The 18,243-nt window shown below is 36.5% G+C and overlaps 1 protein-coding gene across 1 annotated transcript in view; it reads right to left on the bottom strand.

The window, feature by feature from the left end:
• Positions 1 to 6,097: 6,097 nt before the first annotated feature.
• Positions 6,098 to 18,243, bottom strand: part of BTAF1 (B-TFIID TATA-box binding protein associated factor 1) — a 41,397-nt gene continuing 29,251 nt past the window's right edge. The window contains exons 23-38 of the mRNA XM_030453363.1: positions 18,124 to 18,233; positions 16,177 to 16,378; positions 15,638 to 15,786; positions 12,751 to 12,903; positions 12,136 to 12,257; positions 11,761 to 11,928; positions 11,515 to 11,592; positions 11,308 to 11,437; positions 10,512 to 10,653; positions 10,130 to 10,260; positions 9,619 to 9,744; positions 8,674 to 8,826; positions 7,897 to 8,108; positions 7,599 to 7,758; positions 6,807 to 6,977; positions 6,098 to 6,546 (exon numbers count right to left, since the gene is read on the bottom strand). Of these exons, the coding sequence (XP_030309223.1) occupies positions 6,400 to 6,546; positions 6,807 to 6,977; positions 7,599 to 7,758; positions 7,897 to 8,108; positions 8,674 to 8,826; positions 9,619 to 9,744; positions 10,130 to 10,260; positions 10,512 to 10,653; positions 11,308 to 11,437; positions 11,515 to 11,592; positions 11,761 to 11,928; positions 12,136 to 12,257; positions 12,751 to 12,903; positions 15,638 to 15,786; positions 16,177 to 16,378; positions 18,124 to 18,233 (2,354 nt within the window). The 3' untranslated portion in view covers positions 6,098 to 6,399. The remainder of the gene's footprint in view (positions 6,547 to 6,806; positions 6,978 to 7,598; positions 7,759 to 7,896; positions 8,109 to 8,673; positions 8,827 to 9,618; positions 9,745 to 10,129; positions 10,261 to 10,511; positions 10,654 to 11,307; positions 11,438 to 11,514; positions 11,593 to 11,760; positions 11,929 to 12,135; positions 12,258 to 12,750; positions 12,904 to 15,637; positions 15,787 to 16,176; positions 16,379 to 18,123; positions 18,234 to 18,243) is intronic.

The following is an 18,243-nucleotide window of genomic DNA, read 5'->3' on the forward strand; positions in this document are numbered from 1 at the left end:
CACTCTGGTTATAGAGGCCTTTTCTATTAATTAGGGTGCTATTTTATTTTATTATTTTATTTTATTTGTGATGGATGGTGACGGTGGGAAGGCAGCCCTGGCCGCAATAACCACACAACCGGTGTTGGACCTTGGAGTCTGCGTGTAAGGGTTGTTTTCTCTAGGTCTGTGTGCAGATGCAGGAAGCTGCGGGGTCTTCAGCCAGCTGCTGCTTAGGCTTGTGTGGATTTCCATGCTGTCAGGTTTTCTCTGGTGGTGGCACAGCAGGCCCCTGTGATGAAGGTTGGAGCTATTACTATTCCTGCTTAAATGGGAAGGGGATGAAATGGCATCCTAGACTCATACTAGGCTCACACAAGGGATTCAGATCTTTTGCACAACAGTGCTGTGTTGGCTTTGGGAGTTGTGGCTGTATCTATATTGGAGGAAGAAATACTGCATAGTGGGAATTTAGGAGAAATTAATTGAACTGAGCGGGGAAAATGGGCTGATAGCGAATGGATCTCACACCACTTCTTCTTTCTCTTTCCCTGACTCAACATAAGTCCATGTAAATTGTCATGCTTTTTTTTTTTTTTTTTTTTCCCCACACTTATTGTTTTGTTGCTGGCTTGCTCTTCAGCTGGCAAATAAACAGGCACAGCCAAAGAGTGATGTAACTGCGAGAACACACAGTTCTGCACTTCATAAACAATAATTAACTACTGCTGACAGCACCAGCAGTGAGAAGCCTAAAATGCTGATCGCATCTTGCAGCTCCTATTAAAGCAGAAAAGAAAATGGAAGTATCAATTTTGAATTCTGCCACATTGTCCTTTCCAGCTTGCTAATGAACTGATAATTTAACTGTTATGATGCCTAAGTAGTTGAGCATTAATCTTAAAAACAAACAGTGATCCAGCATTGACTGCTGGTTTGTTTAGTGGGTGTGATGCTTCTCTCTGCAGTCTCTTAAAAATCCATTCTCCTGAATATGGGCAGTGTTTTGACTTAAAGCTCCTATATGAACTTTACCTATGTTTATACAGGTACCCAGAGCTTCCAAGTACTCTGGAAATAGCACCACAGCACTTCTATTTTGGCTGACAAAATTATTGTGTCTTGCAAGAGAGAGGCACCAAGAGTGAAGTGTTCCAAGGGTCCCAGAAGTATTTCAGAATTTGGACTGAGTGGAGATGTGGGCAGCATGGAGGAACAGATCAATATACAGTGCATCTTTTTCCTAAAGCCACACTTGTTTTACTTGCATATAGTCAAAAAGTCAATTATTGTGCTCAGTGAAGTATCTATGAGTCAGAAGAGAAGCAGGAATCAAACTATTGCTTTCTGGGGGCTGATGTCTTTTTAATGTCATATTCTCTGGCTATGGCAGAGATCATTCAACTTACATTTTTCAATCTCTGTTTACTAACTTGCAACTTACTACTTTAAATCTTTACTTCTGGGATGCTAGGCTGTGATTGATAACTAAATTGCTGTCAAGTGCAGAATGAGCCATGTGAAATAGGGTCAGAATACATAAATGTGTATCTGTATATATCCGATCAATATTTATTTAAAGAGAAATTACTCAGAAAACAGTAACAAAAAACCCTACCACAGGTAACAATCCAGTTCTCTTGCTGCCTGTATACTGAGAAATATTCCTGTTTTCTTGATGGAGTATCTAAGCAGCCAGGCTGCACAAACTATGGAGTGTAATTACTCTGACATACGTGAAATCTCTTGGCATGGACAGCACAGCATCACCATGCAAAGGCCCCTGGAACTGGAGCATATTGGAGATGTGGTCAGCATATTCTGATAGCTCAGCCATTTCTAAGGGCTCTGACTGAACTGCAGATCAGTTCAATTTGCCACGTTCCTGGAACAGCCTTTGGGCAGGATATAGAGTAGTGCTCTTCCCTTCTGTTTCTGCACTCACCCTTCCCCTACTTTTTCTGCAGTTTTTGTACCGGAGGCTGTATTCATGGGATTGAAGCTGATGCTCTCTCAATCAATTTCCTTCCCTCATCCAAGAAGGGAAGTAGAGCATGCTTGCTTTTAGTATGTGGAATTTTCCACTTACAATTTAGGAAACCCTGGTCTTAGCTTTACTTTAACAGAAAATACTGCAGGTCATCATCTGTAAGAGTGTGTGTGTTGATTACTTGCTGAGTTAATACCAGGAACCTAACACTGAGTTAGCTATCCACTCTTGCTAAGAAAAGAGCACAGGTTTATAGAATGTGACTTTTTAAAGGTTTTTGGGGAAAGGAAGGAAAGATAGCAAAGTTCCTAAGTCTATGTTTGAGTTCCCTAGGGTTATCTGGTATTAAGTGCTTTGTTTCTTCAGCTATTCCTTTTTTCCTTTTTAGGTATTCAAACTTTGGCATGGTTTAGTATTACAGTTTGCATGGGCTTTCATGTGTTTATCTAAGAAAATGGATTTAGGTGGCAACTTTTTAGTCAATGTAAATTCGGTCTTAGCCCTCTGGATAAACAGCAGATCTGCTCATTTTTTTCAGTGAATCTTGGACTATTTGCCTATGCAGAAATTTCAGATTCTGAAGATGAGCCTGTTATATATTCAGCTGTTTGTTCCTCTGGTTTATTTTAATGAGAAGTAAGTGGTGCATTGGTCTGGATAATCGTGTGAGGAATGGCACATTCAAAGTGATGATGGCTGAGGGTGGCACCTCACTCAGCTGGCATGGAAACATGACTTGGAGAGGCAAATGGTGTCACTGAACTGGAATGGGCTCTACTTGTTAAGGGAAAAATCTGTCATAATCAGTAGAAATTATAGCCCTTGTTATATTGCAGCTTAAATATTTGTCCTGAAAGTTCCAATAGTAATATTTGAAATGTATCTTTTTTGATAATAGTCTTCCTCTTTCTTGGAAGTAAGCATAATTTTCAAATCTGAACGTGGTGGTTTGTATACTTGTTGGTTAATCAGGATATGAACATCATTCCTGACTTTATGAAGAAATGTGTGAGTAGGCCCATTGTGTGATGGTGGGCATTCTTACCTGAGCATAGTGAAAGCATCCTACCCTTCTCTGTTGTGTTACAGCATCAGTGCCAGGAAAGCTCAAGGTAGGAGTTGAATTGAATGTAGCTCTTTTGTACAAGTACCTTATGACCACGTACTGTTCCACCTTAATCTTGTTTAATAAGATGAGTATTGGATTTTCTTATTTTGCAAAGTATGATCCTAAGCCTTACCACACCTTCAATGGCTTAGAATTCAAATGTTTCTCTGAAGATGCCTTCACTCCCTCCTCCTGACTGCTTCTGTGATAATCATTATAGTATCTGAGTATCTCACTGTCTCAGTTTTAAAATCTCTAAGATGAGTGATATTTCCCCTTAAGCCGTGGTTATCCTCTGTAATAGTTAAAAGATAAATCTATTAAACTTGTGTTCCTGACATAAGGCATCAGCAGCCTATTTTTATAGAGTAAGAACGAACAAATCATTGTTACAAATGACGATGTGTGATGGGCCTCCTGGTCATAACTCCTTCCAACCAGTCCACCGACTCCTTGATTTTTCTGAAATTCATGAAATTTAATGAGATGTACTGCACTTTAAACTCATTTAAATTGAAAGTACTCTATCACTTTAAAACACTGCTCTATGGATAGGTGAAGCAGAAGATTAAGTGTCTGAAATAATACTGATGTGTGCTGGTCTGTGAAGATGTAACGCTGTGTGGGTATAACTTACGTAGATATGTAATGTTGCAAGTTTGGCTCCTTGTGTGTAAAAGAAGTTCATAAAAATAGCTTAACCTTAGCAAAGGGAAACCATTAAGAACTGCTTCTTGCATATCTCTTGCATTTGTGGAATTCATTGTAGATCACCAGGCTCAAATTTTTAGTATAAAGCTTATAGAAACATTTGCAGTGCAGAAGTACCTTTTTCTTACCTTGAACAAGGTTAAATCCAGTTCAGAATTTTTCTTTGCTAACTGAACAGTTAGAAACATCCAAACTTGACCAATATCACAGTATTTAGGCAATACTAAAATGCCGAGTGGAATACTGATGCACCTGTTTTCACAGCTGAGTTTTATTGGAGCAAAATTTTTCAGAGAGCTATTTGTAAGATTTTGTTTGCTTTAGGTACATGCATGCATTTGTTATTCCCAGAGCACAAAGAGGGCAATGAAACAAAATTTTGGACAGTACAGCAATAAAGAAAAAGGAAAGTGCTACAGAAATGCACATCCTCCCCTACTTTGGAAGGCTAGTGAAGGAAGGAATTTTTAAAAAGACTAAAACCCTACTTCAATAGTGTATTTAGCTATTGACCAAGAAAATTTATGTAAATGTAGAAGCTTAGCTCAGACCCACTCTGCTGAATTCAAGGCACATTGCTGTAATAAACAGACCTATTTGACAGTGTTAATTCACAGAACACTTTAACAGTCAGTACATACTATAATCTTGAAACAATTACTCTAGGTTCTGCTTCTCTCCCCTTTCCAGGTGCAGGAATCTTCCTGAGGTCCTGCCCAAGAGAGCATTACGGTTGCATAGCAACCTCAGTGATAAATAACTGGTTTAAAGCAGTCCTTTGCTGTGTATTTCTTTTCCAGTGGGAGCCAAACAGTTTCTTACCACTGCAACTAATACAACTCTTGAAGAAAAACATATGCAGTATTTTATTACTAAGTAAGAGGTTTCTTTATTCAAATATCTTATTTCTGGGCACCACCACAAGATTATTGCATCAAGTTATAATGAAGTACCCAGTATTCCATCATTATAATTTCTCTGCAAGCAGAACACTAAGCCCCATCTTGTCTCTCCTCCCACTTGGATTATCAGTTGAAAGCGCAACAGAAACACTACGTGTACCAAGGTAGAGAAGAACTGATATAATACTAGTAAATCAATCTCAAATTTCCAAAAGTATTTTTTTACCAAGTTAGCTTCAGTGAAGAAGTCTTATCTACAAAAAAAACAAACCTAAACATGGACACACACAGCATACAAATAATATATTGCCAGTTCTGTTTATTTTTATGGAATGCTAACTTAGTTACAATATGGCATTTCATAACTACTGAAATGTGACATTAATTCACTTCCAATGCTGCAGAACAGTCTTGATTTATATTATTGTTTTAAAACAATCTTACTTTACATAATTGAGGTCTCTGGTGGTTTTTAAGCTCTGATGCTTAAGCACACAGCAAGCTACAAACCTTAGGTTTTATACTTTTAACATATATTCTATGTATTCAGACAACTGCTGTAAGTTATCTATAATTTAATATTTATAAAAAGTGCATATACCAGCACATATGCACATCTAGAAACTTTTACTACTGCCTCCCTTTTTATAAAAAGCTGCATTAACATACAGCTGCATTATTCTCACTGCTAATAAAGTCCTTTACTATTTGTTACACGATTTCAACTGTTCAGTTCCCTCAAACTGGATGTAGGTATTTCTATGCATATTTTCTCCTTAAGAAGAAAGTCCTCCCTATTCCTTTAAGAAGTTTTAAGTCATGCATCAAATAAACAGTCACTTTAGCATGGATTTTAGAATCCTAGACAGTGTAAAATCTACTTCTGCAAAACATCTGTATATTTAATTTCTTTATTAGTTACAAAAAATATATATCATTGAAACATACTGAATTCATGCATCTCTCAAAGTGGCTATATTCTAGCCTTATAGATAAATTAAAAAAGTACACCCGTGCTAATAGGATGCAAACATGGCCTTAAATAGGCCATTACCTGTATTTAATATATCTCCTTAAAAAGTTCCAGTCAGCTGTTCCGTCAAGATGGTGTCAAAAGACTGAAGAGCATAATATATTTATACTCAATATACAAAGCTGGGCACACACACCTAGTGCCATTTAACTATTCAATACTTCTAGGCTTTGCCTCTGGTGATACAAGTCCTGAAATGATTTGAATAAAAGTTTAAGTTGAAAACTGGTTTTTAATACATCATAAAAGCAAGTTGTGCTTAAAAGAAAAATGTACACTGAAAAAACCTGAAGTTATCACTGAAACAACTGTACAAAACTATTATAGATACAGAAATAACGGTGGACTTTGAATATAAGTAACACTTGTTGACATGTAAAAATCTGCTTTGTTTTATTATTGTTCTACTGAGTAAGAATTTGTAGCCGTTCAGAACAAGTCAAACCACCTCACTACATTAACATCTAAAAGTTTTTATACAGTGCAAACGTTTAAGACAGAATAACTCCTCAGTGAAACAGATGACACTACTCAGTCCCAGTCTTTTGAAGATTCTTCTTTCAGTAAGTCTATTTACACATTAAGGTAAAGGTTCACTATATATGCTCTGAAGTTTGCTGAATATCAGCAGAAAAACATGTGAACTAGCAGCAGCTTTATTACAAATATATGATGGTTACTTTAATGAATGCATAAAGTTCTCAAGACTATATTCAGTGTCATACTGTTCTTGATCCCATAGTTCTCCAAGGTTTTCGAGTACTGATTTCATTGATGCTTTCCCAGAAGAGGTAGATGTATCTGCTTTTTCAGTTTTTCCATCCTTCACACACACAAAAAAAAACAAAACAACCCAATCATATATCAAATTTACAGGACGTTTTTGCATTTAGAATGCTAAATTCTTAGTCTGATGATTCTTTTGGGGAAATATCACTCTCGTGTTTTTCAGAGAGCTGTCTACTATTCATCATTCCAACTTCAAGTGTCTACTATTCAACTTCCAACTTTTACATTTCAAAACAAAGCTTTTCCCTAAGATAACTATTTTTGGTAGGTGCAAGTGTGCAAGTGATTCTTTACCTTATCAAGCGTGAACAGATCAAGCAGCTGTTCTGTTCCCATGCTCTGTAAGCTTGTGTTTTCTTGGCTGATCACTGTATTTGCAATATTCATTTTGAACTTTTGAAGACCCATGATCTTCTCCTCCAGAGTTCCCCTGGTTATCAGGCGATATACATTAACAACACGTTTCTGAAAGAAAAAAAAAAAGTACCTTTATCTAAAATACATTGTCTTAGACATTCAAGAAAGCACAAAGTTCATATAATGGACAGCCTGGAAGCATTTTGGCTTTTGGTATCATTACTGAAGGGTAGGCTCTCTAAATTGGACTGACATTAGATTAGAAGAAGCACAGCAATCATAAGACTATCCCAGCATACAGCAGAGGCACCTGCAATTGCATCTGTACTCAGGAAGTGAAGAATTCACTGCTTTTTACAGCTGTAGAGGGAGACTAACAGCATTCCCTCTTTCCCTGTACAGGCATCAGAGAATTACAATGCAATGAAGGCTCCCCTTCACTTCATTGTCTCTGTTCCATCTCTTCCTCCAATGAAGTGTGATTCTTTCCCAGCTTACCCTCAGCAGCTAAGGAAGTACAGAAAAGTCGTATAAAATTTGGGCTATAATAGGAAAGTACACACTTCTATGTCAGCATATTTGCAAGAGTGCAGTGCAAATGAAAGCTTGATGGAAACTCCCAGACATCACCTTTATTAAATGATACAGCCTTATCCAAATTAAAAAAAAAAAGAAAAAAAAGAGTTCAGCAAGGGAAAAGGCTTGTAAAAAACCTAAAGAATATTTCACCTGCCCAATGCGATGTGCCCGATCCATGGCTTGTAGGTCTCTCATTGGGTTCCAGTCGTGTTCCACAAATACTACTGTATCAGCCCCTGTTAAGTTAAGTCCTAATCCACCAACATGAGTAGTGAGCAAAAGAACATCTATGGATGGGTCATTATTAAACCTGTGTACAAAAAAGCATGGTAAATTTCACTTAAGTGAACCTCAATTGATTTGAGGCAGACAAAAAACCCATAGTACTACATAAATAATACAGTTCATTACAGCTGGCATCATATTGGTAATGAAGGGCTACGCTTACCGGGAAACAATGGAATGCCTCTGACCAGCAGGTATGCTGCCATCTAGTCGTAAGTAAGTAACTGAAGGTAACTGAGGTCTGAGAAGGTCATGCTCCACTATATCCAGCATGCTTTTAAGTTGACAGAAGATAAGTACTCTGTGCTGGGCTACAACAGCTTCTGTACCACTTTCTGAAGATCCACCATTCCCCAAGCCACAGTCAAGCAGCAGCTTAAAGTATAAGAGCAATGACAAAGTGACATCAAAGTGACAGCAGATCTAACGGAAAAACAAACTACAGAAGGAAGCCTGCAAATGACAGTCACTTAAATGATGTAATGCAAATTTGGCTTCATTGTCAAACTATGAAAAATTTAAGAGTCAAAGAGTCAACAGAATAGTAATTTTCTTCAGTTTTCTCACGTACAGTTGCATTTTAATTATATAATGCAATTTAACTTTAGCAAGCAAATAGACTCATGTATAATAAATAGGAGAAAACTATTTCTGTAACAGGGCAAACAAAAGAAAGAGAATAAAAGTAAGGTTTTTCACAAGGCAGCAAAAATCATGTAAACATTATCACCTTGAGGCAAGCTTGTGCTTGCCTCTCCCCCTTGAATTGACAGAAAAAATAGGACACATGCCTAAAAGGCCCTGAACTCTGTTTCATTTGCTACTTAAATAGTGTTTTAAGATCAGTTTTCATACTGGTGAAGTCTTAAAACCTTCTAAATGTATCTCCACTAGTGTTACAATTTAGGAAATTTAAGGCATAAGGTGCAAGTCTACTTACTTGTTTCAAAGCAGAGAGCTTAGGTGCATGCTGGATGTCTCGTAGGGATGAATTATGAGCTGCAAGTTGCTCTGTGATTCTTTTATATTCTGGATGTTGGATTGTTAACACTAATGCTGGATGGTTGCAAAGCTTCCGCAAGTACTGCAATGCCTTTAATTATTTAGGGAATGAAATTCAAATAAATGATTAGCAACAATACAGGTAGAGAAAAAGGATGAACAAAGCTGATTATAACCATAGGAGCCACTCAGCCATATTCCACAATTTGGACTTCAGGGTATTTTTTTCACTACAATAAAGTTGTACATTTATATTAAGAATACCTGTATTTCAAACTAATTTCTGTCAGGAGAATAACGGTCTCTGTTCCTGGTGCTGGAACAGTACAAAGATTAATATTTCCGACAGCTTCAGAGTGTGAAATACAGTAGATGGGTTTGGGAACTGTGCAGAGCCTCTGAAAATTATTGTTTTCAAGTAGCCAAGACTTCATCTGCAATTCTGTAAGACCATGAACTTGTAAGTTTAGATCTAACCTTAAGGAGACTTTTTTGTTCATGTTTTAGAATCTTAATTATATGGTGTAACAACTGATGAGACCAAAATTAGTTCCCTCTTGGATTCTTAAGCTTTTGCACTTTTGGTAATCAGTTTTTAACTGAGTAGTATCTGAGGCCACCATAACAGATGGAACACCAGCTAAGCAAAATACATTACAAAACTACAAGTTTTCTATGATTTAAGGCACGCCTTAAAGAAAAGAAAACCTCAACACACAGCATTACATCACATTCCAGGCAATTTGATAAAAAGAAATTTTACTTAGATCATATGGCCACAAATATGTAAGTTAACTATTTTGGTTCTCATTTTTTATTAAATCCAGAAGCAGTTACCAGAAATAAATGAACAGGTAGTAAAAATCAAAGAAGAAACCTGTACCTGAAACACATGACCTGTAGCTTTAAGCTTTGATTTTTCAGTGTCTTCATTCAGTGAAATTGAAGAAACTGTTTCATCAATATCACATTTGGCACGAGACTTGGCAAAATCCTCATAAAGTTGAACCTGTAGACCAGGCCCCAGACAAGAGAATGAGTATTTTTCTTTGACAGAAGACAGACAGTCTGAATTATTAAATAGCTTTCTGATTTACCATATGTATCACAACAGAAACAGTGGAATATTTTGCAATTTATTTCAGCTTGAAAAGTATTCTTAAAAAAAACCCCACCCACTACAGAAACTTAAGATATTGTTCTTGTAGAATGATGCCAGAAATTAATACTCTGTTGCAACTGAAATTAGTTTTTAGACACATACTAGAAAAGCTTCAGCTCTGTGGTCCCAGAGAATATCGGAGCTAACACCTGACTGGCCCAGGAATGTGGTTCCTTAATGGTCTCAACTGTGCTAAAAAAACCCTAAGCATCCAGCCACTTTTAAAGCATACCTGTAGAGGACTGAGAATACAATAATAATCTTGAATAATTTTGGGTGGAAGATCTTGCAGTACATCCTCTTTCATTCTCCTTAGCAGGAATGGCAGAACTTGGCGGTGCAGCGCCTCCATTGCAAGCACCCCTAGCGAGAGCAAAAAAAGCCACGTTATAGAAAAAAAACTCCCAAAACCCAAACCCAACCAACCAGACAAAAAAACCAAAACCAAACCAAAACAAAAACAAACCACACAAAAAACCCCCCCCAAAACCCGCCAACCTAAAACAACCAAAATACATTCAGCCTCCATCTCATGTTGGAACTGATTAAACTCTTTTTATTAGAAGTTCTCATTTAAAGGAAGAAAAGAAAAACAAGCTTTAATTTTTTCTTACCAGCCTCTTGTTCTCGACTGGAGCTTCGGGCATCTCTGCTTGCCAGTATTGGTTTGCCATAACGAGCTGCAAATTGGCGTTCAGTACCCAAAAATCCTGGCATAAGGAAGTCAAATAATGACCACAACTCTAAGACGTTGTTCTGTACATAAAAGAAATACTGGTTAAATTTCCTTCAGAAGAACTGCATTATTAACACATTATTAGAAACTTTTCTATCCATAGTCAACAGTTCCTATAAAACACTAAAAACTCTCCAAGGTACTTTTGAGCTCCAGGAACTTAATTACTCTTTCAAAGTAAGTTACATGAAGACCTGTACATTCACTTTAACATATAAATGGACTTTTTACTGTGTCTGATTTCTTAAGCTACACCCAGAGTTCTTCTGGACATCAAAACTTAGGAGACACCACAGGCCTTAGTCCTGGATGAGATAACACTCCACAGATAAGTCATTTGGACTAAGTAAAAAAATCTGCAGTTTCTTGCTAATTTCACTAGAAACAAGGAAATGCTCTCTCCCCTTCCCTGCCTGCTAACTGTTCTTTAAATGGTACAGAAAGTCTTGCTCCAACCTTCAGGGCCAATCAGTATTACAGATACTGTGCTCATTCTTCTATATATACATAGGTAAACTGGGAAAGGAAAGATTTAGTTTGACACATGTAGCAATGAAAGGCTTTAACTCTGAACAAGACAACTGATAAAGTACAATAAAATTGGCTGACAAACATATCTTTTGCTTATTTTCTGCTATTCACCAATTCGTAGGGAAAAGAGAAAAAGCTGTTACCTGGATTGGTGTCCCAGAAAGAATTATCCTGTAATTGGCAGTCAGCTGTTTTACTGCTTTTGACAGTTTTGTTTTTCCATTTTTTATTACATGGCCTTCATCAAGAATGCAATAATTAAACTTGATGTTTCTAGAAAAGAAGAACATAGACTTAAATAACATTTAAAATTCTTAAGCTATTAAAAACCTCAAAAAACTAATTCTTACCTGAAGAAGTCAATATCATTTCTCACAACATCATATGAAGCCACTATGAGATTGTGTCTTTTCACCTGGTGTTGTAATCTTAAAAAAAAAAGAGATCATAACTGAAGTGTTCCTTACATGTTATTTCAGCCTTTAAAGGTACCATCACAGGTTTTACCATGCCCATGCTTCAGTAGTAAAGTGAACTGCAATATTCTGTATGTGGTTTTTTTGCTGTAGCAAAGTCATAAATGCAAAATACATTACCTTGCTCTCTCCGTAGGAGGTCCTGTATAGTGCAAAGGATTAAGATACTCCTTTGAGCAAAATTTGCCCACTTCATCCACCCAGTGTCCTGTGAGTGTAGGAGGGCACACCACCAAGGAGGGAAGAGGAACACTGTCCACCAGTTTTGTTCTTGCATATTCCTGAGCCCTTTAAGAATATCAAAACAAGCTTGAAAAAAATGTTTTTCACAGAATAGTTGAGATTAGAATAGACCTCTGGAGGTTATCTGGTCCAACCCCCAGCTGAAGCAGAGCCACCTAGAGCCAGCTGCCCAGGACTATGTCTAGAGTCATTACCATAGATAAAACCAAACATTAAAGTCTTTAAGACAAAATGTTGTTTGTTTAGGCTTACCTCAGGCAATGATCACCTGCAAGAATGCAAATGGACTGTAAAGTTTTTCCTAAGCCCATGTCATCACAAAGAATTCCATGAAGTTTGTATTTATTAAGAAAAGCTAGCCAGTTCACTCCATCCTGAAATCAGAAAACAAGTGCCTCAGAAGTATAAACTGTCTTTTTCCAGTTCAAACATCTATATATTGTCATCCAGCACTGCCAAACTACCAGCTTGTTTCCCAGTGTAAATGCATCCACTACAGCCACTCAGAGCAGAGTAGAATATAGAGAGAAGTGGCCTAACAGTATGAACTAGATCTGGCTCTGCAGTGGTGAGGTGCCAGTCAGCCTGAACAAGGCACAGCCCACTGCCTATTCCCTGAGAAAAATGACAGAATCCAGAGGGGGGAAAACAAAAAAACCACACATATGTTCAACACAAACAGTAAAAATGGCATTTTTTTACTGAATTTTTTCTTCTTTACTCAAGAGACAAAAATACACACCGCACAGCTAAAAACAAAAAACCACAAGCAAAAAACCCAGTCCCTGAACACAACTCCTACCCTTCCATAAAATCGTAGCATATTGGAACTTACTGCTCTTTAACAATAAAAGTATAAGCTGATACCTGCTGGTATTTTCTGAGCTCTGCTTTGATTGGTACTGGAATTTCATAGTTTTCCAATTTTTTTCCATCCAGTAATTGTTCCAGAAAGTGACGTTCTTTAGCTTTCATTCGGATTAATTCTTCAGACATGTTTGGTGGATCTGGTATACCAGCCTGGATAATGATTTTTAAAGCAGTAATGAAAGGGTTGCAGAACTTAATTCTCACAAACAATATAAACCAAAACCTCATACTAGATTAGACATTTTAAATAAACTCATAGTAATAATCTCCAATTTAGACTTGCATTTGAAGGCTCAATTGTATAAATCCAAACTCAGTGCTACACTTGTTTGATTCTTGGCAGATTGCCTCACACAGTGTTGTACAGTGGAAAAGACAAAATCTGCCCCCAAGGACACTGAAAGACTTGAGATTCAATTGCACAGAAAAGGGGAAATCCTGGTCAATCTTGTAAGATTTTACAACGACTGAGCTATTATACCTCTAATCAGAGAGTTTATCTGACTGGCCAGAGAATCCTTTGACATCCATTTCTCCATAGCCACAATCTGCCATGGATTTTTCTCCTACAGATGTTAGAATTAAATCTGAAGGGATACTTAAATCCATACAATTAATTCAAGCCGTTTAGAAAGTATTGGGGCAAAAAGAAAAAACTTAAACCCCTCCAGGTTTGCAGTAGCCAACCCTGGAGGTGCAATCCTATGCACCTCCTATCCCAGGCCAGAAGCCGTAAGTAGTTAGCTAGGGATTAAACATTCTCAGACATTCTTGCTTTCTAATAATGTACAGTAGCAAGAGAGGCGCTGATGTTTTTCATCATCACATCTGTCATCCCAATTTTCTGGCACACCTCCATCTTTAGTTAGTTTTCTTTCAAAACCAAAATTACTAATCACTTAAAGAGGGCTCCTGGCCGCAAAGAAAACCTATCAAATAATTCCATCATGTATTTGGTTAATAAAGAGGAAAACCAACCTCGATTTCCAATGTCAGAAGTGCTCCAATAAGGTATTTAAGTAAATACCTACCGTGGACAACAGCCTACTTCCCTCAGCCTACTTCCTACCCTCCCTTTTAACATGTATGAAGTTTGAATACCATGCCAGTTATTTGGTTCAAGTGTATTGTCAACTTGCAGCATGACTGCTTATCCATAAAACAGGGCAAATTCAGTTGAGTGATTTCTCAGTCCTTCTCTTAGTCATATTTCCAGTTTTATGGTTGAATGAATAATGAAATTCATAATAAAGATACAGAAAAGTGAGCATACCTAAATTCTACCAATTCAACTATTGCTGTTGTTTCAAATTCCTCACAATTAGAAACCAACACAAAAATGCAGATTAGAAGCTCCAAGTTTACTCAGGCTTCTATTGCTTTTATTTATACATCAGCTGAATTCAGGTCTTGTGTTTTAGGCAAAATGCCAGCAATAATCTCAAAAGGCTAGAAAGACTGCTTTGTTACAGAACTGCAAGGCTCACTTCAGGGACACGAAAGAGTGGAAAGTTGTTGGGTATTTTTGGGTTTTTTTGTTTTGTTTCTTCTTTTTAGAAATACCACTGTAACTACCGAAAACTTTAAAATTTGTCTGATGAAATATCTTGCAAACTACAGAAGTCGCAGGGACTGTCTTACACAAACATGTGAAGCTTTGTCTATGAAAACATAGTTACTTCCATCTCAAAAAAGTATTCCTTATGAAAGAATTTTCCCAGTTCATATCAATCTACCCTAGCCTACTCTCCACTGAAATGACTTCAACCCCTTCTTACAGTTACATAATTAAATTCTTTGTTTGGCTAACATAAAAAATTGCTAGCATTTAAAAAAACTGTCCCACAAAGATACTGGTATTTTCTTTCATTATGTATCTACTTCACTTGAAGTTTGTGTATTTAATATTGATCCATATCCAATATTGAACTTGACTGGAAGTCTTAAGAGACTTCTTAAATAACTATGGAAAGATATGAACTGATCATGCATATGTATGCAATTAACAAAACAATTATTCTGTGTTTAAGAGATGCTCACTAAATTCAATTAAATAGCTTTAAAAAAAAATCCAAGCTACACATATTCCACAGGACTGTATTAGATGCATATGAAGGACACCAGTGGTAAAGGCATTGGAATGAACAGCAGCATGCCAGAAATTGATTTCTGTTTTGCTCACTTTTCACCTTTTTCAACATTTCAATGTAAGCATACAAAAAGTAAGTGCTCCACTTAAGGCAGATTGCCAGTTACCAGATTCTTTGGTTCTATTATGCTAAATTAAAAACAGAGAATAAAGATGTTCAAACCCATTAAATTGTCTTTTTTTATTATTAGAAACAAGCAAACAAATTCTGAACTGTCTTCTATTACCGTTTGGTGGTGAAGATTAAGTTACTTAGAAGCCTTATAGCCCTTGAAGTGCAATAGCAGAAAGCATTTGAGGTAAGCATGTTGCAGCAGGGGCAAAAAACACACAAATCTGTACTGTACTACTAGACTGTAACTTTAAGAATAAGTAACTGTACTTATTTCCACACTATTTCTCTTATTACTATTTCACTTTGTTTTTTAAAACAGTAATTATTTATGCCTTTGACAACCTATATAAACCACATGTACCTAGGGAGACCACACATATAATTCTTAAGAGTTTTGAGCCAAGACTAGCAAAAGCAGCCTTACACACAAAATTGGTGAATATACACTTTAGTTTCATGTACACAGCTGAAATTAGTTTCTTACGAAGAGAAATTTTACTTCAACATTTATTTAGAGCTTCCAATTTTGCTCATTTCATGAGCCAAAAGCCTGGACTTTGTGGCTGGTGAAAAAGTAGATACAGGAGAGTTCACATAGTATAGTTACAACTTAAGCTTACCTCAAGAGGCATTAGTCTAATCAATGTTGCAAAGCACTGAGTAGCCATAAAACGTACACTGTCTGTCTGATCACTCATTCTACCAAGAACTGGAACCACTAGAAGGACAATATATGGAACGATACCAACATCCAGCTGCTCCATTACACCTGGATCAGTTATTAAGGAAATAGTTTTTACTAGTTCAGGACTGTCTGACACCAATATCTATCTGGCAGATTTTTACACTCAATGGGTAAAAGTCATTAATACATTGCATTCACATGAACAATACTATTAACAAAGCAAAGTAAAAAAAAACCAAAACCAATCTCTGATCTGCCCAGGGAATTTCATGGTTTGAAAAACTGAATTACCTCCACCTTCATTTACTAGACAGAATAAGCACAACACAAATGAAAGTTCCTTCCATTTCTTGACTAAAGGAGGAAAACAGCTTAAAATCTTATTGAATTTTTTTTTCAGGCAACAGTTTTTATTCCTTCAAATTACATAACTCCAAAGAGGTTCTGTATTTTTCAATATTCAGGCAAGGATACATGCCAGTGCTTCAATTGCACCTTCTTGTTTGGTGTTGTCATCTATTGCTCCCAACCATGGTAAAACTTTCTCCAAGAAGATATTCATTGTTTCCATGGTAGCTATTTTGCTCATAACACCTACACAGCGAGCAGCCATGTGTCTTACTGCAGTACTGGGATGTTGAAGGCACATATAAAGATGGGGCAAATGCTGTATTAACTGAATACAAGAACATGGGGAAAAAATGTTAATATAAACTATAAACAAAATAATAAATTAGGTAAAAGCAGTCTTTTGAAGTCATTGTTGCCTCACAAAGAAATGAACTGAATGGTTTCCTTTAGAACTGAAAAACTGTTTCAGAAAAAAACCCAAACAAATGATTGCACTTAGAACAAATATTATTCCTTAATACAGTTAAAATTCAGAGTAATAAAATGTTTAGGGTTTTAATAAAAATGCAAATTAAAGAAGCCCTTAATAAAAAAAATTATCTAAAAAAAGATACATAGATGAAAGAATTCTTCCAGCTAGCAAATTTGTCCTAGACTCATCCTATTTATGCTTAGGCAGAGAAATTATCCATGTTGGAAGCCTTATTAACTCTGTGTGACAAGTAAGACACCCAGAAAGGAATCTACATCTTCCCAAAGGGGTATGTGAGTACATACACACCTTTTTTTCATCAGCACAAGTAAGTTTTTGTCGGATATCTCAAATGGATGGTCACATTTTCCCTAGTGCAGAAGTCTCTAAATATTAACTCTGATGAAGCAATTCCCCCCTTTGACTTTCTATGTGTTTTTTTTAAACCTGCACACAGTATTAGCACCCAAAAAACCAAGCTATACATTAAGTACACACAATATATAAAAATATATATAAAATGCATATATACATCTTTCCATGTCATACACTAAATTCACTCAAAAATCACCTCAGTATTTTATTAAAAGAGATAAGAAGCAATTCCATGTTCTATATCAATCTTCTCCATCTGCTCTGAATTCTACAGCTGTTCCTTATGCTCATACTTTCCCATTATATCCTTTCAAGAAAGAGTTCTGGCCTACTTTTGCCTTTCATGGGAGCCTTTCCATATCCTGTTGCCCTTTTCTATGTCTTTCCAGTGCTACTACATTTATTCTGAAATACAGTATTGGACATAAGCTAGTACTGAAAATTGTGTTTAGATTCAGGCATAATAGAGACTTACTTTCCTAATGTTTTTTCTTAACTATTTTTCTTAACCAGTATTTTACATTCAGTTAGTAATTGCACAGAACAATCCTAACTCTCTCCTGAGTAAATATAGCCAGTTTAGAACCTAATGCTGCATATAAGATGTTAAGCCTTATATTGAGTGGTGGGTAACAAAATTTTAAAAATTATTCACATCCAGTTTACTTGAGGGTAATTGAAATGTCCCATAATTTGTGCATTTCCTGCACAGGAAGCCTCTCTGTTTTCCAGGTTTAAGAAACCTGGAGTTAGAATGAAGCAGAGTTGTAATGCTGATTTCAAGGTAACACAATACCATATGCATTAAATAACTCAAACTTTGGACACAATCTTGTTTGGGCATCTCATCCAAAAAAGGGTAGGCCAAGTCTAATATATATAGGTGTTTGCTTTTGTGTGGTTGGCTTTTTTGGGAGTTTGTGTTTTGTTTCTGTTGTTGTTGTTTGTTTGTTCCTTCAGCCTGTATAAACACATACAGAATTTAACATCCTATAGGAGACAGAGAAAAAAATAGCTCTGAAGTGTAACAGCTTAACTAGCTGATGATAGAAGACTGTCTTCAGTTTATCAAGACTAGGATACAGGACTTGGAAAACGGGCAGGCTACCAACTGCAATAAGAACATCACTGAGCTAAATTAGAAAAACATCTAAAAAGAAGCTTTACTAAACAAAGGCTTATAATAGTGGCAATGAATAAATTGAGTTGTTTCATATGATTACCAGAGGATGTAGCTGAGTATCCATTGAAGCTGCTGTAGTTTCAAAAACCTGTAAAGAATTTACTAGTTCCTGGGCAGGAGCATCTCCTTTTTCCAGTAATGACTTTCGGTCTGTTAAAAA

This window comes from Calypte anna, chromosome 6, assembly GCF_003957555.1.
Source record: "Calypte anna isolate BGI_N300 chromosome 6, bCalAnn1_v1.p, whole genome shotgun sequence".
In the NCBI taxonomy this organism is placed as follows: domain Eukaryota; kingdom Metazoa; phylum Chordata; class Aves; order Apodiformes; family Trochilidae; genus Calypte; species Calypte anna.